General features: G+C 39.0%; 1 protein-coding gene and 1 pseudogene across 1 annotated transcript; both read left to right on the top strand.

The window, feature by feature from the left end:
* The first annotated feature begins 2,694 nt into the window (after positions 1-2,694).
* On the top strand, positions 2,695-4,648 carry LOC132307833 (geraniol 8-hydroxylase-like; annotated as a pseudogene).
* Positions 4,649-15,789: 11,141 nt separating this feature from the next.
* LOC132309809 (uncharacterized) lies at positions 15,790-19,199 on the top strand. The gene is made up of 3 exons (XM_059808083.1): positions 15,790-17,952; positions 18,151-18,625; positions 18,670-19,199. Exons 1-3 carry the CDS (start codon positions 15,790-15,792, stop codon positions 19,197-19,199), a joined length of 3,168 nt encoding a protein of 1,055 aa, XP_059664066.1.
* Positions 19,200-25,544: the final 6,345 nt, after the last annotated feature.

The following is a 25,544-nucleotide window of genomic DNA, read 5'->3' as shown; positions in this document are numbered from 1 at the left end:
AAAAAAATTAATTTCCACAACTCAATTTCATAATTCCTATATTAATAATAAAAATCACTAATACTTTCAATTATATATGTAAGAAGATTTGCATATTTCATCACCTACTTTTTATAACAATATACAATACAAAAATTAGAGAGATCAAATTATTATTATCACAATTTTTTTTTTTAACTTGTATCATGTATGAATTGCATATAGGATCAACATATTTTTCTAACACGTTAAAAAAAATTAACTTCCACATCAAATTATTATTATCACAACTTTTTAAAATATGTATCATGTATGAATTGCATATAGCATCAACATATTTTCCTAACACGTTAAAAAAAAATAACTTCCACAACTCAATTTCACAATTCATAAATTAATAATAATAATCACAAATACTTTCAACATATATGTAGGAAGATTTGCATATTCCATCATTTACTTTTTGTAACAGTATACAATACAAAAGTTTGAGAGATCAAATTATTATTTTTACAATTTTTTTAAACATGTATCATGTATGAATTACATATAGCATCAACATATTTTCCTAAAACGTTAAAAAAATTAATTTCCACAACTCAATTCACTATTCCTAAATTATTAATAAGAATCACAAATACTTTCAACATATATGCACGAAGATTTGCATATTCCATCACCTACTTTTTGTAACAGCATACAATATAAAAGTTGGAGAGATCAAATTATTATTATCACAACTTTTTTAAACATGTATCACGTATGAATTTCATATAGCATCAACATAATTTCCTAACACATTAAAAAAATTAATTTCCACAACTCTAAAATCTATATAATTAGCCAATTATTTCAAAATCTTAAAATCTCAAATAAATTTATATTTAGATACTGAACTGTACCGATACATAATCATGTTTAAGATTTGTAATTTTACTGAAAAGGAATGGAATAAAATATTTTTGTATATAATAAATTGTTATACATATATTTGGATAGTGAACTGTAATTTGTATATATATTTTTGTATATATATAATGTATAATTATATGTTGTATGGAGATTTGTAATTTTACTGAAAATGAATGAAATAAAATATTTTTGTATATAATATATTGTTATACTTATATTTAGATAGTAAACTGTACCAATATATTTTTGTATATAAGATTTGTATATATATAATGTATAAATGTATGTTATATTGAGATTTGTAATTTTACTAGAAAGGAATTGAATAAAATATTTTTGTATATAATATATTTATATATATAAGATTTGTATAGATATTTTTGTATATATATAATGTATAAGTTCCATGAACTCCAACATCCCTTCATAGGCCACTTGCCATCTTTGCCACGTACACGTTCTCTTTACCATGTCGAAGGTGTGACCGCCATGGATGGACCAATGTGCGTGAAGGGTTTGAGAACAGGTTTAGATGTTTGATTTTAAAAAGATAAGTTTGAGAGAAAGAAAACGGAGGAGATAAATGGGTGGGAGAGGAATTGTATTGTACAAGTGTATTTATATATGGTATTTGTGTGTATAATATAAATTAACGTAGCTCAATAATTTTTTTACCTTCTGGCTGACTAGGCAATGACTAAATCATGGCGTGGCAAAACATGAATATGTGGCACCATTACAATCATTAGATTCGCACCGGATCAGTGAGATGTGCACGAGCAGATTCGCGTCCCTTCACAAAAGAAGAACCAGCCAATAAACCTAAGCAAAGTCCAAGTGGGTCTCAAATCATTACAACTTTTCCTCTCTCATCATTACATCCATCGAATTCTATGGAAAATGTATCTCAAGTAAGCCTAAGAAATTTTGGTCAAACAAATATTCAAAAAGTCAAGACTACCATCATAAGTGAACCCCGCCTGTCACCACCTCCATCACTTTTCTTTTCTCATCATTTCACCAACTGCTCCTTTATTTCTTTTCTTCACTCTTCCACCAGATCACACCCACGTGAACAACCTACCAATCCAAATGAAATTTGACCACAAACCTCTCAATGGACCCTACCAAAAATCATCACAATCCCAATCTTTTCTTCCTCTTTTCATGTCGGCACCGTATCATCACGCGCCTAGAGATTTGGCGCAGCGACAGGCCCGTGCAGCACCAAATCGTTGCTTCAGCTTGCGCAAGTGCCCTAATCAGCCACCACGACCTGCCCTTTCAAAGATACATACTGACTGGTTTCGGCCTCCCTTGGCCTCGTCAGGGGAACGGCTCCAGCTCCCGATCAGTTTGTGCAGGGATGGCCAACTTCCTTCTTCATAGTCAAATCCACGACCAGCAACAAGCTCCTCGCACTCAACCGAGTCGACCTGCCTGAACTCTGAAGAGGTTCCATCCTATGCTCCTGCACACCCCTTCCCTAGAACCCGTCAAACTCTACTCTTTGCCAACCAGCATGCATGTCTTCCATCCTCCAAGCGTCTTAAGAATCACTTCGTGACAATATACTCACTTCCCTTATAATATATATATATATATATATAAACATGTGATAAAAATCAAAACCCATGACAGATGAGACCCGCCAAAAACAACTTTTCCTTATTTCTTTCATTTCCAACTCGGCACTTGAATCCATCAGATCACACACACACACACACACACACATATATATATATATATATATATATAAACCATATAAAAAAAAAATTACAAATACACCTCCACGAACTCAAACTAAAATAATAATAATAAAAATAATAAAATAAAATCATAAATTAAAATCTAAAAAAATCCGGATTATCACACACTAGACACAATCTAGCACACCAGAGAGTAGAGAGATGGATTTCTTAAGCTTACTACTGTGTTTTATGTTCTCCTGGACTCTGGTTCAAGCCCTGGTTTTAATTAAAAGGGGAAGCAGAACAAGTCCGGGAAGGCTACCACCGGGACCGACACCATTGCCGATTATCGGAAACCTCCTCAAACTAGGAAATAAACCACACAAATCCTTAGCAGAGTTCGCCAAAACTCACGGTCCTATCATGACTTTGAGGCTCGGCCAAATAACCACAGTGGTTATTTCTTCTTCAACCATGGCCAGAGAGATCCTGCAAAAGCAAGACCTCTCCTTCTCCAACCGATCCATTCCAGACGCACTTCTTGCCCACAACCATGGCAACTTCTCAGTGGCTTGGATACCAGTTTCGACTCGCTGGCGGAACCTACGTAAAATCTTGAGCTCACATATATTTTCTGGTCAAAGACTGGATGCTAAGCAACAGCTACGGAGCCAGAAAGTTGAGGAGCTCATGGCCTACATCCACAACAGTTGCCGGGCAGGTGTTGCAGTAGATATTGGACGAGCAGCTTTCAGAACTTCGCTTAATCTATTATCAAATACCATTTTTTCTGAAGATTTGACTGAGGCAAGCGCTGATACAACCCAAGAGTTTAAGGAACTAGTTTGGGGTATCATGGAAGAGGCTGGTAAACCCAATATCGTGGATTACTTCCCTGTGCTTAGGAAGTTTGATCCACTAGGTATAAGGCGTCGATTGACGATTTATTTTGGGAAGATGATTGGGCTTTTCAATCGTATGATCAATGAAAGATTGGAGTTGAGGAGACTGCAAGGTTGTATCACAAGAAATGATGTGTTAGATACTCTTCTCAATATCAGTGAATCTAACCCTGATGAGATTGACCGAGTTCACATCGAACATATGTTTGTGGTATGTAAACTAAGCCAGTCTATTGTTGCTTTAATTTTATCCAATCTATATAAAGATTTGTTATGTCGTTGATCTTAGATGTCCATTGTAACTCTTAGGAGGGTGACCATGCCAATATGTAATGATTTCTTACTTCCTGACATATGTAGAAATGTTTCATTAGCCAGTAAAGTTTGAAACTTACACAAACTATTTTACAGGATGTATTTGCTGCGGGAACAGATACTACTTCAAGCACATTGGAATGGGCAATGGCAGAGATATTACGCAACCCAAAGACTGTTGAAAGCCAAAGCTGAGCTTGATCAGATCCTTGGAAAAGGCAGCCCAGTAGAAGAATCGGATGTTGCAAGACTGCCATACTTACAAGCTATTGTGAAAGAGACCTTCAGGTTACACCCAGCAGTGCCATTATTAATCCCTCGCAAAGTTGATGCCAACGTCGAAGTATGCGGTTACACAGTACCAAAGGATGCACAAGTGCTAGTAAATGCGTGGGCTATTGGCCGCGATCCAAAGCATATGGACCAACCCAAACTCGTTTATGCCCGAGAGGTTCTTGGGGACAGAAATTGATGTCCGGGGCCGTGACTTTGAACTAATTCCTTTTGGAAGTGGACGAAGAATATGCCCTGGGTTGCCACTAGCAATAAGGATGGTTCACTTGATGTTGGGTTCACTCATAAAATCATTTGACTGGGAGCTTGAAGATGGCATTGCTCCAGAGGACATGAACATGGAGGAGAAGTTTGGCATCACTTTACAGAAGGCTCAACCTCTGCTTGCTGTCCCGGTTCATGTATAATAATGTTGTTTCTTATAAGCAAAAATCACTATCATTTAGAGACTTGGGCTCTCTGTGGTAACTAGTGAGCACTGACCACTACCAAGTGAATGTTGTCATTTTAAATTCTATCGTGTAATAAAGATTTGAGGTTAAACCAATATATAAGAAATACTCCACAATAAAATGAAACAAATATATTCAGTCTTTATAGACCTATGATTAGTTCATCCTCCCTACTTCTGAGCATCATATAGACCTATGATGCCCCGGGTAAAAATCTTATTTGGTAACCCCTGCTTCTTTAATAGTAGCATTGTCTAATGTTCCTTGACCTCGTTCAGCCCAAATCTAATTAGATTTCCATTTGGTTTAGGAATCCAAAAATCCTTCTATAGAAAGGCAAGGGAAAGACTGCAGTTAATGTACGCAGCGGATCCCATAAAGAAACTGGAGCACTTCAAGCCAAGCACTGCGAAGAAGACTGTTTCCAGGGCTTTTAACTGAATTATAAAACCTCCTCATTTAGAATCAAGCCTCTTGCACAAGTTCAAAATGATTCCAGCCAACAAAATCAAATATAAATATATAAACAATTGTTTTATTATGTTTTTCTTTACAAAGATATGAACCAAAACATTAACCTACTCATTTTACACATGCCAATATTTTGTTCCACTACATTATGATTACTTTAGCCAATATCTCTACATTTTTCTGCCTAAAGTAATCATTTTACGTAGATGCTGATCCAAAAGTTTTTCCAAATAATGCTGATAGAGCTAAAAGTTTGATTTAGATTTTTCCTCAGACCAGTACAGCAAGTCAAAAGCACTTCAAATGACACAAAAGACATCTACCATTTCCCAGTAAAAAAATTCTATATTTTTGGTGAGTTTTGAATTTTATTCTCTATCAAGCCAATGTCCTTGTTAGAAATTGTCTCAAATTCCCAGTCTAGTTAAGACTAATCAAAATAAAATAAAATCCTAGTGTAGTTGGGTTTCCATTTCAGAGTTGTGTTTTGTAAAGGAATTTATTGTTAGACAAGTCTTGGACTCAGTGATCCTTGTCAAGAGGGAATTGATGGGTAGAGATAGTTGTGGATAAAGCAGCAAGAACAATGTTGGCGAGGGGACAGGCTTGTGGAGTGGTACATGGTGAAAAGATATGTACATAGTGTTGGTATTCTATCGTTGCAATATCTCATACACCTAATTAAATAAAGCCCTAGTTTATCAACTTTGGACATCCAGAAAGCCTTGTAAAAAAAGGTTGTATGGTAAAGAGCTTAGTCAACATCGGAAAAGAAGGCATACAATTAGAGTACCCCAGGAAGAAACATATCCACATCAAGCCAAATGTAATAAAATGCACAATAAGAGAATACTGTTAAAAGGATTATCACCTGATATAGTAAAGTTCCAGTTTTGAAATCAAGCCTCTTGCTACAGGTTCAAATTTCAACATTTTCCTATGTTTCAATCTTTAATCACCTTATGCCACTTGAAGGAGGTATACTAGATGCTCCTGGTACTCCAACTTAAGCCATGACCACAGCAAATGAAGCACAGTTTGGTTTACAAGTCTCTAAAATTTCTCTAGTGAAATACTAATATCCTCCAAACACCCCTGAAGCATACATTTCATAGCACTTTTACCCTTTATTTAAAAAGGTGTGCAAAAAACACCCCTATTCTTTTCAATTTGTGCGAAAACACCCTTCAATTAATATAATGCCTAGTTTACCCTTTTACTATTCCAAAAATGCCCCTACGCTCATTTTCTCTTTTCTCTTTTAACCCTTTTTCTTTCTCCAAAAGGACGGCGGAACTGGGGTTACCGTGGTGGAGGTGTCGGCACCGAAGGTGGAGGTGGTGATTATGATGCAGGATACAACATCATGCTCGGATTTCTGATGGCATTCACAACGACGATGTTGTCGTGGAGCGTGATTGACTTCGGTAAGGGCGTGGGTCTGCGATCTGAGGAAGAAGGCGACTGAGGACAGAGGTTAGCCCCGGCACTGACAGTGCCGACGAACAAGAAGGAACTCGACGATGATGTTTGGGCAGCGGTGGACCGGAGAAGGTTGAGGAGGTAGCAGAGGTGACCCACGTCGGCGGCGAGGACATTGGAGAGATTGAGCCCAGAGAGGTTCTTGTTAGATTCGGTGCTCTTCTGTGGACTTGGCGATTCGAGCTCACTAAAAAGGTTGTCGGTCAGAAATCTGATGTTTATGGGTTCGTTATGCTTGCACTTGAAATGGTTGCCGGTCTTGTTCGTCTTCATAGACTCGTTCTTCAATACTGGAAACCAGATCATAATCGGCCTTATTCGTCTTCAGAAAACCACAAGCACAACAAAAGTACTACATTCTGGTGCCATCACCACAACATGTGGCATCAATTTGTTAATGAATTTTCTGGGTTCTTGATTACAGTAGGCCAAATTGGTGAATTGGGTTGTCATATTCTCTTCTTCCGGTGAATTGGGCGTGGTGTATAGATTGTGGGTTTTTTTTGCTATCCTTTTTAGTCATTTCACAAAATATTAATTTTTTATATATATTATTAAATATGTAGCTAAGGGCATTTTAGTAATAAATGTGTGAGTAGGACCTATTTGTATAAATATCATAGTTTAGGAATTTTTTTACACGTGAGGGGTGTAACATGCATGTAAATATATTATAGAAGTGTTTTCTACACTTGACCTAAGATGAAACTCCAGTTACTCCACGGAACCTGTTCAATCAACTACGATATCATGTGACTCTTATAAATACTGCCATGAGACCTATCTTCCTTAACCCAAGTTTCAAACTAAGCACCCAGAATCCTAACCTAAAAAAAAAATTCTTGATAAAATACTGAAATACACCATAACCAATCCCCAAGAACATTGGGAACATAACCTTTGAGTCAACCAATTAATCATTTTTCTTATTCCAACGGTGTATAATCAGAAATTTTGTAATACTCGGATGCCAAAAGAATGAAAGAAAAGCACCGAAAAGGTCAAAATAACTATTATGGATAAGAAGTAAAGCTAACTCTAGAATTAACCCGCACATAAAAATGTGAGAGGGATCTTAAATTTAGATTCAGTGAGTACTGAAAAGGGTTTTCCCATGCTATTGCCCAATCAAAAAAAATTACTCAAATGGTCAGGTCTATGCAACAGAATTGTTGAATATGTGGCTCAAAACTGAGGTCATCCATTCCATCAGCATCTTGCATCGACAACTTGGGCTTCAAGTTTGAGTGCCCAGCAAGCCTAATTCATGATCATCAAGTCTTGTTTTTTTGTGTTGTCTCCAAGCAGCATTGTTTTGGTGACCATTATTGGCTATAAATAGCCATGTCTCTCATGTTTTATGATCATCCCAAAATCAATTGAGTGAATGTATCAGTATTATTTCAAAGTGAGAGAGTTTGGGTGTAACTGGGTTTTGGGTGTGAGCTACTTTGCCTTATATCTCTTTATTTTCGTAATAAAATATTGTTCTGTCTTCTTCCCGTGGATGTAGACATAGCCGAACCACGTAAATCCTTATCTCATTTGTATGTGCCATTTTATTTTTCTTGTCATTTATTTTTTCTCTTATTTTCATAATCCCCTATTCGTCCTTATTTCATAGCAAACTGGTATCAGAGCTCGGTTCGTGTATTGTGTACAAATACTGTTAACACATACGGTACTGTTCACAGATATTTTTCGGGTACTGTTCACAAATATAGTACTATTCACCGAGGAATTTGTGGGAGAGTTTTTTTGAGATGTCGACCAGATATGAAATTGAGAAATTTGATGGCAAAATTAGTTTCAGTCTTTGGCGCATTAAGATGTAGGCCATGTTGACGCAACAAGGTCTAAAGAAGATGTTGTTCGGGAAGGACAAGTTGCCAACAACTATGTCCGATAAAGACAAGGATGAGGTTGATGAAAAGGCGCGCAGTGCGATTATTTTGAATTTAGCTGATGAGGTGCTGCGTGAAGTGATTGATGAAGACACGGCGGCAAAGTTGTTGCTAAAATTGGAGAGTCTGTATATGACGAAGTCTCTCACCAACAAGCTTTACTTGAAACAGAGACTGTACACCATTCATATAAAGGAAGATATGCCTCTTAAGGAGCATATTGATAATTTCAATTCTATTATTATTGATTTGAAAAATACTGATATTAAAATTGACGACGAGGATCCCTTATTTTGTTGTGTTCTTTGCCTCCTTCCTATGAGCATTTTGTTACCAAATTACTCTATGGAAAAGACACTATTAGTATGGAGGATGTTAAATCCTCATTGAACTCTCATGAGTTGAGGAAAAAGGTGTCTGAGAATATTAGAGATGAACAGACCGAGGATCTATTTGTAAGAGGCAAAAGTGGGACAAAGGGTTCCGCTAGTAGAGGCAAATCTAGATCTCATAAAAATGTGGAATGTTACTACTGTCATGAGATAGGGCACATCATCAAGCACTGTCCCAAACTAAAGGCAAAGAATGGGAATGGCAAAGAAAAGGTTCAAGAAACAGTTTCTGTGGCAACTGCTACAACGAGTGATTCGGAAAGTGACGAATATGTTCTCATGACAGTTCAGGTATGTCATTTAATGACAGTTGGATTCTTGACAGTAGAGATTCTTTCTCTTCTTATAAAGAGGTGAAAGGTGGTTCAATTTTGACGGTGGACAGGAAAGTTTTCAAAATTTTAGGAATTGGAACAGTCAAGATCAAGACGTACAATGAGTTGGTGAGAACATTGTCAGATGTGCGACATGTACCGGATCTGAAGATGAATTTTATTTCAGTAGGTGTGCTAGACTCCAAAGGTTACATGGTTGTAACAGAAGGTGGAGTAATGATGGTCGTGATGGATTCTCTTGTGGTGCTACAGGGCACCAAGGTGAAAAATTTGTATCTTTTCTAAGGGAATACAGTAACAGGTGGAGCTTCTATAGGGTCTTCTACAGCTAACAGAAATCTGCGTTCAGGTCTTGGCAAAAGAAGAGTTAGAAAGATGAGTGACGATCCTAGTTTTCAAAAGGGTTGTGAGGGGACTACATAACATGGTGGGAGAATGAAATCCGTTTTTAGATGGCAACCAAAATTACAGCAGTCCTTACAGGGAGGCAGACCCATGAGGACAGATGTGATATTGACTTGCAATAATCTTGGTGGCAATGAGATAGTCCATTCGAGTGCCATTAAGATACATGGGAGGCAAGTAGTTAGTCACAACAGAGATGCGAGGAAAAGTCAAGGACGTCCTATTCTCTATAAGGGTGAGAAGATGACTTTTCGTTACTAGCTGGTGGTTTGTGGGCGGTTGGAGAAGGTTGCTGAAGGAGATGTCAAACTTGGAATTTTTAAGGTTGCTTTTGGAAAGCATTTAGAGTTTGACACAAATACTAGAGGTATGCTTGTGGCTGCGCAAGACATGCGTGGGTTGAAAAATGAGAGCCCGAGGGTTAAGTTTGAGGATGACTCAAACTTAACTAAAATTCTTAATTAAATTTGTTTTGTGGAGAAGACAGGTCGTTTGGCAGAGATATAGTGGCTCATTCGGAATTTTTCGCCAAGGTGGAGATTTGTTGAATATGTGGCTCAAAACTGAGGTCATCCATTCCATCAACATCTTGCATCAACAACTTGGGCTTCAAGTTTGAGTGCCCAGCAAGCCTAATTCATGATCATCAAGTCTTGTTTTTTGTGTTGTCTCCAAGCAGCATTGTTTTGGTGACCATTATTAGCTATAAATAGCCATGTCTCTCATGCTTGATGATCATCCTAGAATCAATTGAGTGAATGTATCAGTATTATTTCAAAGTGAGAGAGTTTGGGTGTAATTGGGTTTTGGGTGTGAGTCACTTTGCCTTGTATCTCTTTTTTTCCGTAGTGAAATACTGTTCTGTCTTCTCCCCGTGGATGTAAGTATAGCCGAACACGTAAATCCTTGTCTCATTTGTGTGTGCCGTTTTATTTTTCTTGTCATTTATTTTTTCTCTTGTTCTCATAAACTCCTATTCGTTCTTATTTCATAACAAGAATGAAGTGTGATTTGCGAACTACAGAAAAAAACTATAATCCTTGAAGTTCAATATAACAAAAAATGTTGCATTCAATGTCGTTCCATTGACCATAAAGTAAGCAAGATCACATATTCATTTCACTGATTTATTTTACCTATTTTTTTTCCTGGTTAGGAAACTCACACACACGGCCTCCACTGAGGTTTGAACCCCTAACCTTCCTTTGAAAAGGAAGAGTCTTGTACCGCTAGACCACAGGCCTGTTAGTAAGAGATACATAAGAAAACCTCTTTGAAATAAATAAGTAATTTATTTTACTTATTTATTATATACGTAAGAGATACACTTTGAATTTGCAGCAATTTCATGTTCACGCATTTATTTTAGTACATCGTATAGATAATGCACAAGAATATTTTATCTTTAACATCAAGCCATTTAAAAAACTGTGACATCTTCATATGGTTTAAACTAAATTAATATATCTAGTCGGTACCCAGTGCCCACTGTATCTATGTACGTGTGGACTGTGTATATAAAATAGTAAAAATTTACGTATTTATTCTCTCTGTCTCAGTTTTCCCAGCAACCAAACATAAGGTTACAGAAAATCCCTATTCTTCCACAAACATATAAAATAGGTGTTAAATTGAAAAGTATATATGTATATACGTATATTATTTATATATCATTATTAAATAGGAGCAATGAAAATGATATAAATAGAGAAGATAAAAGTACACCGAAAACATTAAAATAACAGAGATAAGGGTATATATATATAGTAACTCTTACAGTTTGAAAGATTGGGGAAGTTTCTGGGTTGACCATTCCTAACAGTCTGATATTATAGGAAGCTTTGTATAAATCACTTTGCTTCCGTATCTGGAGTGATTCGGACTCTCCCAAATAGTCCCCAAAACAAAAACAAAAACAAAAATTGACCAACCCTCCCGCCAGGTAAAAATAAAATAAAAATTCGAGTCCCAAAGCATAACTGGATGTGGATTTGTTTCCCGAAGCATAACTGGATGTGGATTTGTTTCCCGAAGCATGTATTATTTTGTTGTAATTGTAAAATTGGACTTCTGCTTATTTGTTCGTTGCTTTATATAATATTATCTATTAGGTAATACTGTTGCAAATTATTTTTATTCTTGTATTAAGAATGATTCTTAAAATAATGATGTGTAAAATTCAAAAATGCGACTGCCGTCCTTGACCATTTGTTGATCATATACATTTTGGCTAGAACTCGTGGACTTATTATTGTTAAGCATAACAGTCAAAATAAAGTTAGGGGGGGGCGGTATATTGTTTAGAAGATATATAAACTTTCAATTCATTTCTACCCATAATAATAATAATAATTGTCCCTCCATCATTTTTTCTATATTTTCTCATATACATTCCCATCTATCCTTCATTCATAATGGAATGTGTAATGGTGAATGTTTTTTCATTTTACTCAAAAATTTAGATGGTTGAGTAGTACTGCATATCTATTTATTTATACACATTTCAATTTTGATCCAAATTCGATGTGGGATAAGTCCCACTTGTAACAGATTGGATCCACATGACGGACCATCTTTGAAAATTCACCTTTTTTATTATTATTTTCTTTTTTATGTGTATCGAAAGAAATTTTAACAAAAGCGCACACATTCATAGTAACATCCCAACAAAATTAGTATTCCCTTCGTCCCAATTTAAATGTCCTTTATGAGGAGTAGTTATTTTTAAGGAAACATATATGACATGCATTGTCTTTCTGAAAAATTATTAACTTATCCCTTTAAGTTTTGAATATTCAAGTTTAAAATTTTAAACTTATATAAAAATATATTGTTTGAAAAAAAGAAAACGAATACTTATTTTGGAACAAATAAAAAACGAAAGTATGACACTTACGTTATAAGACAGAATACTTGTCGAAATTCATGGGAATTGAATATGTTTAGTTGTGATATCGCGTTATCACATCTATCTTTGGAATAAAACAGATATTGTCTTTCTGTAGTCTATTTTCTTTTTACCCGAATAATGGATACTGCTTATATTTAATTTGCTATAATTTTTTGTAATCTTATTATTATTATAAAATATTCAAGGATAGCAGTTGACTTGTGAGATGTTTGGCCACGGACACAGACACAGTGGATTATTAAAGCTATGTCCTTTGATTGTGGTGATTTGAATTCTAAATAAATTGATTTTGCCAGGCCAACAGAATATTCTCATATGGAGAAGTCAGAAGCTCAAACTTCAGTGAAAATATGTGTGTGAGTATTAACTAAAAAAAATAATAAAAAGGGATAACTCATATCATATTCCTCCAAAAATAAAAAGATAAAGAGGAAAATAATAATATTTAAGTAGTATTTTCATAATTTCGAAACTGCCCTCAACAATTAAAAGAAGGAAATTGTTATTCCACTCATATCAAATCTACTTAAAAAGATACGATAATATTTAATTATTATCATTTCTTTTTAAGTAGATTTAATTGTTATCATTTCTTTTCTTTTCACCTCCTTTTATCTTATTTAAACAATAATAATATATATATTTTTTTTCTCCAAAAAAATCTCAATGCTACAATCCCGGGATGGTGACATGCTTGGCCATAGTGGATTATTAAACCTAGATCCTTGATTGTAATGTAATATGTTGCTCTGATTTGATTTGTGAATTAATAATACTGGAACTTGGATATTGAAACTTCAAGTGGTTGATTTGGATAAAGATCCTCTTCAGGAAAGGAGAGGTTCTGTACACCCACCAATCATTAAGTTGGATTCCCTCATTAATAATAATGTCATATTAATGGTTGGTGGGTGTGTAGAACCTCTCATTTCCTGAAGAAAATCCTTGTTCAATTGATTTGATTGGTGATGTAGCATGTGATAACACAAGCTGTTTAAGTTTTAGTAAATCACGATACTCAATCTGGCACTGTTCCTCATAGACATTTCTGTCACCGGCAAATGGTTAAAGCTCTTTAACTCCCTCTCTCCGAGTCATGCAGATTGAAATTAATACTCAACTCTCTGCATTTAACAAATTTATCAAGTAATAATCATGGGCCAAAGCACAATATATTCAACTCAAACATTCACCCCACCCCGCCACCAGCAGACAGCCAAGAATGATATGATCATCACTATTTTAATAAATTGGTGATTACATAAACAACCAAAAGAGTCAACTCATCATAATAAATTACTCCAGTATAGCAAGAGGATATTTATAATTTTAATAAGAATAATGATGGGGATATCGATGAATTAACTCCAAATAAGTATTGAATCTGCTTTGTTTTTGTCCACCTTATCTACTTAAACAATTTTTAAAAATAATTATTTAGCATGTGATAAGAATGACCAATCACGTTTAATTCTATACTAATTCGGTGATTCCTTTTCGGTTATCCTATCATTACTCTTTTAATAATAATAATAACAAATTAAACTACGATGACTTCAAAAATTTGTTTAACAGACTGAATCTCCAAAATCTTTTTCTTTAGTCACACACATGGATGCATTACACATAAGTATAGCAAGATCGGAATTCATAAATTTAACTTGGATGCATTACACAAACCAAAAAGAGTTAACTCCTTACAAATAAGTATAGCAAGATCGGCATTCATAAATTTAATTAAAATAATGACAAATCAAATTACTGTGATAACTTCCTTGACCCATTTATACATTTTGTCTATAACTCATGGACTTATTATGGTTAAGTGTTAGCCCCTTGACGGTTGTCCAAGGGAAGACATGGGCATTTTAAGGCCATGCCATGTCTTGGGAATACTTTGGCTTTGGTTAAACAGCCATGAGGATTGCTCAAGGGGTTGTCAGCGTGCACAAGATGCTCAGCGTGCACACAAGATGCTTAAAAGGATGCTCGGCGTGCACTGGGGGTGCCCAGTGGCACTTTCGTAAATATGGCGAAAAGTGAAACATGGAGTTTTGACTCGGGATCTTTATGGGAGGTACCTTGAGTCCATAGAAGCTGGTTGGCGTAGACGGCACTCAATTTGGATGTCGGGAAAAGTCTGAAAGGCCATTATGACTCCTCAAGCATGGGTGATGTTTACTCCTGTCAGAGTGCTGGATTTCCTTAAGACTATATTAGGGGGGGTATGTTGAGCACATCGGTTGGGCTATGGCATGGCTTGCTTAGAGGGCTTAAACAACGTGCATGGGCACGTGTTGCACCACTCCAAGATGGTTGCACAAGTGGGGGAGCATCCAAGATATTGAAGGGCAAACAAGTGGGCACCGACACGCGCGCTGGTGTGCAGCGGCGCGCGTGCGGGCGTGCAGGTGGGCGCGCGGGCTGGCGTTCAACCTAGTGTGCGCAAGCATCTAGCTCGGCGTGCGCATGGGCATCCAGGTGGGCGTACAGCCACGGACGCATGAGGGTTCAAACATGGCGCGCGAAGAAGGGCACTAGTGTGTGCGCCGGCGTGCACTTTGGTGTGCACCCGAGCGTGCGCACGGGCGTGTATGGCTTGGTACGCCGTGCACTCAGAGACATATATATGTGGGTGCAGATTGGTGGACTTGGCTTGGGCTAGGTTCACAAGGTTGACTCAGATGTGACTAGAGCATGGACAACACAAAGTCATGGCTTGCGGTTACAAGAGGTGGTGGCTTAGTGGGCTCGGTCGGTTGGGGGAAGTTACTAGCACTTCCCACTCATCATGGGAAGTGGGGGAGTGCTGAGTAACCTCCCAAACATGTGGCACAATTCTGAGAGGACCAACACACAGGCGGTTCAGGGTGGTTTCCTCCACTATGCAGAATGTAACTTCTTGTGGTTATGTGGCATGAGCAGAACATGCCAACAAGTCTAGCAGTTGGGCTTGTCAACTGCATTATAGTGCTGGCTCATTTAGAGGGTGCCAGCACGACCCTAGGTGGATGGGGGTGTCATCCATCATCTTAGTGGGCACTTATGGACGGTTTTGAGAGTGGCCTATATAATGCTAAGGTGGGCTTTATAGAGGGAACAGAGAAGAGGGTGTGAGCCTTGGTTGTTCCTTGTACGAACTCATGTTCCTTTGTAATATGTTTAATATGAGCAAAGGTTGGGGCTTGTCCCAGTAACTGTGTGTGCCTTCTTTACATTTCTATACTGTGTGTATTGTGTTGTTGTGTTGGCTGAGACTTGGTGGCCCCAAGTGCCATTGTAGAGGCAAAAATTCGTGGTGTAATTTAGCCCTGTGACAATTGGTATCAGAGCCCCATTCTACGATGGCTGGAGGTAATACTCGTGAAAGAGTTTCCCGTTTGGAAGAGTTCGTGGGTTTTCCTACAGAAATAGAGGTACAAGATGGTGCAGAGAGCCTTGTTGTTCGAATTGAAAACTTGGCTTCTGAAGCGGAGATCTTGAAGACTGATCCTGATGGGTTTGGTGACTTCATGCAGGCCACCAATGAGCAATTGACCCGTATCTCTGAAGATGTTGAGTCGCTGACTGACGTCTTCAAGAAGAACCTGAAAGACCTTGAAGATGAAGTGTCCTTAGTGAAGAGGGCCATTCATGGGAGTTCCAGAGGCGGTGGTGATCATCTTTCGCAGAAGATCAAGGTGCCGGATCCCAAGTCTTTCAGTGGTACCCGAAATGCCAAAGAGTTGGAGAATTTCCTATGGGACATGGAGCAGTACTTCAAGGCTGCTCGGATCCCTGATGGCGAGAAGGTGACCATTACAAGCATGTATCTGTCTGGTGATGCAAAGCTATGGTGGCGCACACGGACAGAGGACGATGCTTCTGCGAGTAGGCCTCGGATTGAAGTTTGGGAGACCCTCAAGAAGGAATTGAAGGACCAGTTCTTGCCCCAGAACACTGCATGGATTGCAAGGGAATCTCTGAAGAAATTGAAGCACACAGGTACCGTTCGTGACTATGTGAAGGACTTTAGTTCCTTGATGCTGGACATTCGAAATATGTCAGAGGAGGACAAGCTGTTCAATTTCATGTCCGGATTGCAACCATGGGCTCAGGCAGAACTCCGTAGGCAAGGTGTGAGGGACCTTCCTACTGCCATGACAGCGGCAGATTGTCTTGTAGATTTCAAGATGACTGGGTCTACTACACAAGACAAGAAGAAGTCCAAGAAGGGGAAGAAAGACAAAGGCCAGTCCTTCAGGTTCAAGGACAAAAAGAAGGATAAAGGCGGTGGCTTTGTCAAGGCCAAGACAGATTACAATAACAAAGGGAGTAGTAGTGGGACTAAGCCCAACTACGGTTGTTTCATCTGTAATGGTCCCCATCGTGTTAGGGACTGTCCCAAGAGGGAGAAGCTGAGTGCTATCGTCGCTGATTCAAAAGGAGACTCAGACTCGGAATCTGGTCCAACCCGAGTTAATCCTCTGCAAATGTTGAATGCTCTTACTGAAGAACAGTCCATGGAGTTGAAAGGGCTCATGTTCATTCAGGTGACGCTGAACGGCAAGGAAGTTTTGGCAATGGTGGACACGGGGGCCACTCATAACTTCATTGCGCAGAGGGAAGTAAGTAACTTTAATTTAAAATTAATTCCACAAGCTAATAAGATGAAAGCTGTGAATTCTGAAGCCAAGCCTGTTTTAGGCATGGCCACCACTTCTATGAAAGTTGGTTATTGGGAGGGCGTAATTAGTTTTATGGCTGTTTCCTTAGATGATTTTGATCTAATTCTTGGAATTGAGTTTCTTACGAAAGCCAGAGTAGTAGTTGTGCCATATTTGGGAGGAATTTTTATTTGGGACAGGAGTTGTCCATGTTTTATTCCATCAGTGGCTCTTTATGGGCACCAAAAGAAGGAAGATCGTAAATATGGCTGTATCGAAATAATCTCTGCATTGCAAGTGAAAACAGGTTTGAAGAGGGGAGACTCTACCTTTCTTGCAGCAATGATAGAGATCAAACCGGACCAGTTTGTTGAAGTTCCGGATTCTGTTGCTGAAATTCTAGAGGAATTTGCAGAAGTTATGCCACCAGAACTACCCAAGCAATTGCCCCCTCGACGTGCTGTTGATCACAAGATAGAGTTGGAGCCGGGTGCAAGGGCTCCTGCTCAGGCCCCATACCGGATGGCGCCTTCAGAACTGGCTGAACTGCGTAGACAGTTGGATGAGTTGCTGGAGTCTGGCTATATTCAACCATCCAAGGCACCGTATAGCGCGCCAGTGTTGTTCCAAAGGAAGCAGGATGGCTCAATGCGGATGTGTGTGGACTATAGGGCTCTGAATAAAGTGACTGTGAAGAACAAGTATCCAGTGCCCAATGCCGCTGATTTATTTGACAGGTTGTCAAGGGCATCCTACTTTACTAAGCTGGATTTACGTGCAGGCTACTGGCAGGTGCGTATAGCAGAAGGAGATGAACCCAAAACTGCATGTGTAACTCGTTATGGGTCTTATGAATTTCTTGTAATGCCGTTTGGGCTAACTAATGCCCCGGCAACCTTCTGCAACTTAATGAATAATATGTTTTATGACTACATCGATCGCTTTGTTGTTGTTTATTTGGATGACATTGTAGTCTATAGTGAGTCATTGAGAGATCACTTAGAACACTTGAGATTGGTTTTCTCAAAACTTAAGGAGTTTCAGTTATTTGTCAAAAAGGAGAAGTGTGAGTTTTGTCGCCAAGAAGTGATGTTTTTGGGGCATTGGATCAGTAAGGGCCATGTCAGAATGGATGAGAGAAAGGTGAAAGCCATCCTTGATTGGTCTGCACCTACCAAAGTGACAGAGTTGAGATCTTTTCTAGGGTTGGCAAACTACTACAGAAAGTTTATAAAGGGGTATTCCAAGAAGGTTAGTCCTTTAACGAACTTGCTAAAGAAGGACAAACAGTGGGTTTGGTCTGAGGAGTGCCAGAATGCTTTTGAGATGCTTAAGCAGGCAGTGTCTACAGAACCGGTCTTGAGACTGCCTAACTTTGGTTTGCCATTTGAAGTGCATACTGATGCCTCTGATAGAGCAATTGGTGGGGTTCTAGTCCAAGAAGGACACCCATGTGCCTTTGAAAGCAGGAAGCTTAAGGATGCTGAACAGAGGTATACAACTCACGAGAAGGAGATGACTGCAGTGATATATTGTCTTGACGCATGGAAGCACTATCTGTTGGGTACCAATTTACAGTGGTGACTGATAATGTGGCCAATACCTACTTCAAGACACAGAAAAAGCTTACTCCAAAGCAAGCTCGTTGGCAAGAGTTTCTTGGGGAGTTCAATTTTGTGTGGGTTCACAGACCTGGAAAGCAGAATCAGGTTGCTGATGCCTTGAGTAGGAAAGAAGTGCAGGAGTATGTGGCGTCGTTGACAACGGTGTATACTGATTTCCTTGACATAATCAAAGAGCAATCTCAGTCCGACAATGCCTATCAAAAACTAAAGCAACAGGTTACTGATGGTGAAGTTAGAAAGTACTGGATTGAAGATAATCTACTCTACGCCAGAGGAAGTAGATTATATGTTCTTGTTGGAGGTTTGAGACGGGAACTAATGCGGGAAATGTATGATCCTCAGTGGGCTGGACATCCAGGGGTGGATAGAATGCTGGCGTTGATATCCAGATCATATTATTGCCCCAAGATGGAGGATGACATAGAGTTATATGTCAAGACTTGCTTGGTCTGTCAGAAAGACAAGCATGAGAGGAAGAAGTAGGCAAGGCTACTGCAACCCTTGCCTATACCAGAGCATCCATGGCAGTCAGTTTCAATGGACTTCATTTCTGGTTTTCCTAAGGTGGAAGGTATGAGATCTATTTTTGTGGTTGTAGATAGATTCTCTAAGTATGCAATTTTTATTGCTACACCACATGCATGCCCAGCGGAAGTTGCTGCTGGTTTATTTCATAAGTTTGTGGTGAAATATTTTGGCTTGCCCGAAGATATTGTTAGTGATCGTGACACTAGATTTACGGGAAGGTTCTGGACAGTGCTATTTGGCTTGATGGGCTCTGAATTGAAGTTCTCCACAGCAAACCATCCTCAGACTGACGGACAGACTGAAAGGATGAACCAGTTATTGGAAGAATATCTGAGGCACTATGTCACTGCAAGTCAGAAAAATTGGCTGGAGTTGCTAGACACTGCATAATTCTCTTATAATTTGCACAGGTCTTCAGCAACAGGAATGAGTCCCTTTGAGTTGGCAACGGGGCAACAACCTCGCACACCACAGGAGGTGGCAGTGCAGAGGACTGGTGGAAAATGCCCTGCAGCATACCGATATGCCCGTTCCATGCAAGAGATGGTGGAGGAGGCACATGACAGCCTTGCCAAGGCTGCGAGAAGGATGAAAAAGTATGCAGATAAAGGGAGAAGGCCATTAGAGTTCCAAGTGGGAGACAAGGTTTTGTTGAAGTTGACTCCACAGATTTGGAAGAAGATAAGCAGCAAGACTGTTCACAGAGGGTTGATTCAGAAGTATGATGGTCCATTTGAAGTTGTGAAGAAAGTGGGGAATGTTGCTTACAGATTACAGTTACCTGAGAGACTGAAGGTCCATCCTACTTTTCATATGAGTTTCCTCAAGCCTTTTCATGAGGACACTGGAGATACATCAAGACAGTAGGCTAAGAGAGCCCCACCTGTTATTCGGTTGCAGTTTAACAAGGAGGTGGAAAAGATTTTGTCTCACCGGACCCAGGGTCAGAGTAAGAAAAATCGCAGAACTGATTACTTGGTGCAATGGAAAGGATGCAGTGAAGCAGAGGCGAGTTGGGAAAGGGATGTGACATTATGGCAGTTTGAGAAATAGGTAAGGGAGTACTTGGACAGGTCGAGGAGGGCGTCGACTTCTTCTGGTGGGGGTGGTTTGTTAGCCCCTTGACGGTTGTCCAAGGGAAGACATGGGTATTTTAAGGCCATGCCATGTCTTGGGAATACTTTGGCTTTCGTTAGACAGCCATGAGGATTGCTCAGGGGGTTTTCAGCGTGCACAAGATGCTCAATATGCACACAAGATGCTTAAAAGGATGCTCGGCGTGCACTGGGGGTGCCCAGTGGCACTTTCGTAAATATGGCGAAAAGTGAAACTTGGAGTTTTGACTCAGGATCTTTATGGGAGGTACCTTGAGTCCATAGAAGCTGGTTGGCGCAGACAGCACTCAATTTGGATGTCGGGAAAGGTCTGAAAGGCCATTATGACTCCTCAAGCATGGGTGATGTTTACTCCTGTCAGAGTGCTGGATTTCCTTAAGACTATATTAGGGGGGTCTGTTGAGCACATCGGTTGGGCTATGGCATGGCTTGCTTAGAGGGCTTAGCCAACGTGCATGGGCACGTTTTGCACCACTCCAAGATGGTTGCACAAGTGGGGAGCATCCAAGATATTGAAGGGCAAATAAGTGGGCACCGACACACGCGCTGGTGTGCAGCAACGCGCGTGCGGGTGGGCGCGCGGGTTGGCGTCCAACCTAGTGTGCGCAAGCATCTAGCTCGGCGTGCGCATGGGCGTCCAGGTGGGCGTATAGCCACGGACGCATGAGGGTTCAAACATGGCATGCGAAGAAGGGAACTAGTTTGTGCGCCGGCGTGAACTTTGGTGTGCACCCGAGCGTACGCACGGGCGTGCATGGCTTGGCACGCCGTGCACTCAGAGACATATATATGTGGGTGCAGATTGGTGGACTTGGCTTGGGCTAGGTTCACAAGGTTGACTTAGATGTGGCTAGAGCATGGACAACACAAAGTCATGGCTTGCGGTTACAAGAGGTGGTGGCTTAGTGGGCTCGGTCGGTTGGGGGAAGTTACTAGCACTTCCCACTCATCATGGGAAGTGGGGGAGTGCCGAGTAACCTCCCAAACATGTGGCACAATTCTGAGAGGACCAACACACAAGCGGTTCAGGGTGGTTTCCTCCACTATGCAAAATGTAACTTCTTGTGGTTATGTGGCATGAGCAGAACATGCCAACAAGTCTAGCAGTTGGGCTTGTCAACTGCATTCTAGTGCTGGCTCATTTAGAGGGTGCCAGCACGACCCTAGGTGGATGGGGGTGTCATCCATCATCTTAGTGGGCAGTTATGGGCGGTTTTAAGAGTGGCCTATATAATGCTAAGGTGGGCTTTGTAGAGGGAACAGAGAAGAGGGTGTGAGCCTTGGTTGTTCCTTGTACGAACTCATGTTCCTTTGTAATATGTTTAATATGAGCAAAGGTTGGGGCTTGTCCCTGTAACTGTGTGTGCCTTCTTTACATTTCTATACTGTGTGTATTGTGTTGTTGTGTTGGCTGAGACTTGGTGGCCCCAAGTGCCATTGCAGAGGCAAAAATTCGTGGTGTAATTTAGTCCTGTGACATTAAGCATAGCCCAGTCAGAAAAATCAATGGGAGTATATTGGTAAAAGTATATAAAATCTCTCAATTTCTTTCAACACAGAAAAAAAAAAAAAAAAAAAAAAAAAAAAACAGTTCCTCCATCATTCTTTCTGTTATTTCATTTAATCAAACAAAAAGTGAATAAGATAGTTTTTCAAAAAACGTCATTGGTCCCTTCCCTTCTTGCATCCATTTTTTCATCCCTTCAACAAAGAAAACATAAGTTTTGCCCCCACCAAGGCTGATCCACCTTTGCAATTGGAAAGCTTCATAATGGAATGGTTCCACATGAGGGACAACTTTGGAAATTCACCTTTTTATTATTATTATTTTTATAGGGTAAAATGCATAAAATCCCCTAAACTATACTTTCTCTCCCTAAAAACTCCATTCTATTTTTACAATTAACCCCTGAACTATCTAAAATTTTGATTGATTTTTGCAGTTAAATAGGCGCGTGGTATCACATGCCAGGTCTTTAAATTTATAATGACGAAGCTACCCTTATTACCATTATAAGCTATTAAATGTATAAAATCAAAATTTCCAAATTGATACAATTCCTAAAAAGGAAAAAATAAAAATGAAAAAATCAAATTGAAACCACCAACAAATTCAACCTCAAATCGTGTATGTTGGAACCCAATATTCATTCTCTATCAAATCGCCATCTCTTTTATGTATCTTCATCGTTTGATTCTCTGCAAGCCACTCAACAATCACAAACCAAACCCTAAATTTCATTCACAAACCCTAATTTTTGTTCTATAGCTCAAATTTCTTCTATTTATGGCGAGAAATGAAAGTTTTGTTGAACACTGGCTGTCAAGGAAGTTGGGTTTCTACAAATCGAGAAGCCGATAGGATTTCGACAGTTTGATGTGAGAGACAAAACAATCTGATGGAAGCGTCAGCGTGGAAGTAGGTCGAGACGTTGAACAGCGAAACGAATATAAGATGAATTGGGGTATAGTGCGGCAAGGGATGGTGTTGAGGAGGAGGTGGTAGTTGTTCTCATCGCCGTTGATCTTCTGTGACCGTTACTGGAAGAATGCATTAAGGTACTAATTGGTCATCTCCTCCTCCTCCTGCAGTGTATTTCTTCTCACACAAACACAATCACTGCTCACCATCAATGGTGGAGTAATCGATGAACAAACCAATTAATGGCTTCACTCGCGCGGCGCTGCCGCATTGGTCGCGTTTGGTAAATGAGATGGGGAGAGGTGTTGCGTGGTAGAATTAGGTTTTGTTCTTTTTTTTTATTTTTTATTTTTTATTTTGGAAGGTGAGAAATAAGGTTAGTGATAAGGTGATGTGTTGTCTAATCCTTATTGGCATTTAAGTTTTTTTTTTTTTTTTTTTTTTTTTTTTTTTTTTTTTTTTTTTTTTTACACCTCAGCAACAGAAGTTAATAAAAAATCTAAACAGGCCTTTTAACTGAAGGGTAAATTAGTAACTTTCTTTTTCCGGTGCCGAAGACCCAACTGTTGTCCTTAAATGCAACTTTATCATAATTTAGGGAGGTATTTGTTAATTCAGAGAGATTTTGTGCAATTAAGTGAAAGCTCAGGGAGTTTTATGCACTTTATCCATTTTTATATATCTAAAGAAGTTTAAACAAAAGAACATACACCCACAATAACTTCCCAACAAAATTAGTATACTTAACCTCTCTCTTGAAAAGAAAAACTCATACCGACTAATGCTCAACGGTAAATTCCACTTGTCGACGTTCTTGGGGATTGAATATATTTAGTTGTGATATTGTGTTATCACATCTATGGAATAAAACAGATATTTGTGTTTCTGTAGTCTATTTTCTTTTTACCTGAATTGATACTGCTTATATAATTCCAAAAAAGTAAAAAAAAAAAAAAAAAAATCAAATTGAAACCACCACCAAATTCAACCCCAAATCGTGTCTGTTGGAACCCAATATTCATTCTCTACCAAATCGCCATCTCTTTTATGTATCTTCACCGTTTGATTCTCTGCAAGCCACTCAACAATCACAAACCAAACCCTAAATTTCATTCACAAACCCTAATTTTTGTTCTATAGCTCAAATTTCTTCTATTTATGGCGAGAAATGAAAGTTTTGTTGAACACTAGCTGTCAAGGAAGTTGGGTTTCTACAAATCGAGAAGCCGATAGGATTTCGACAGTTTGATGTGAGAGACGAAACAATCTGATGGAAGCGTCAGCGTGGAAGTAGGTCGAGACATTGAACAACGAGACGAATATAAGATGAATTGGGGTATAGTGCGGCAAGGGATGGTGTTGAGGAGGAGGTGGTAGTTGTTCTCATCGCCGTTGATCCTCTGTGACCGTTACTGGAAGAATGCATTGAGGTACTAATTGGTCATATCCTCCTCCTCCTGCAGTGTATTTCTTCTCACGCAAACACAATCACTGCTCACCATCAATGGTGGAGTAATCGATGAACAAACCAATTAATGGCTTCACTCGCGCGGCGCTGCCGCATTGGTCGCGTTTGGTAAATGAGATGGGGAGAGGTGTTGCGTGGTAGAATTAGGTTTTGTTCATTTTTTTTATTTTTTTATTTTTATTTTTTATTTTTATTTTTTTTTCGGAAGGTGAGAAATAAGGTTAGTGATAAGGTGATGTGTTGTCTAATCCTTATTGGCATTTAAGTTTTTTTTTTTTTTTTTTTTTTTTTTTTTTTTTTTTTACACCTCAACAACAGAAGTTAATAAAGAATCTAAACAGGCCTTTTAACTGAAGGGTAAATTAGTAACTTTCTTTTTCCGGTGCCGAAGACCCAACTGTTGTCCTTAAATGCAACTTTATCGTAATTTAGGGAGGTATTTGTTAATTCAGAGAGATTTTGTGCAATTAAGTGAAAGCTCAGGGAGTTTTATGCACTTTACCCATTTTTATATATCTAAAGAAGTTTAAACAAAAGCACATACACCCACAATAACTTCCCAACAAAATTAGTATACTTAACCTCTCTCTTGAAAAGAAAAACTCATACCGACTAATGCTCAACGGTAAATTCCACTTGTCGACGTTCCTGGGGATTGAATATATTTAGTTGTGATATTGTGTTATCACATCTATGGAATAAAACAGATATTTGTGTTTCTGTAGTCTATTTTCTTTTTACCTGAATTGATACTGCTTATATAATTCCAAAAAAGTAAAAAAAAAAAAAAAAAAATCAAATTGAAACCACCACCAAATTCAACCCCAAATCGTGTCTGTTGGAACCCAATATTCATTCTCTACCAAATCGCCATCTCTTTTATGTATCTTCACCGTTTGATTCTCTGCAAGCCACTCAACAATCACAAACCAAACCCTAAATTTCATTCACAAACCCTAATTTTTGTTCTATAGCTTAAATTTCTTTGATTTATGGCGAGAAATGAAAGTTTTGTTGAACACTGGTTGTCAAGGAAGTTGGGTTTCTACAAATCGAGAAGCTGATAGGATTTTGACAATTTGATGTGAGAGACGAAACAATCTGATGGAAGCGTCAGCGTGGAAGAGGTCGAGACGTTGTACAACGAGACGAATATAAGATGAATTGGGGTATAGTGCGGCAAGAGATGGTGTTGAGGAGGAGGTGGTCGTTGTTCTCATCGCCGTTGATCCTTTGTGACCATTACTGGAGGAACGCATTAAGGTACTAATTGGTCATCTCCTCCTCCTCATGCA

Source organism: Cornus florida, unplaced genomic scaffold, assembly GCF_030987335.1.
Source record: "Cornus florida cultivar Cherokee Brave unplaced genomic scaffold, ASM3098733v1 CherokeeBrave_3.0.0_Hap2_Chr05, whole genome shotgun sequence".
Taxonomy (NCBI): Eukaryota; Viridiplantae; Streptophyta; class Magnoliopsida; order Cornales; family Cornaceae; genus Cornus; species Cornus florida.
This window is presented reverse-complemented; position numbering and strand designations above follow the sequence as displayed.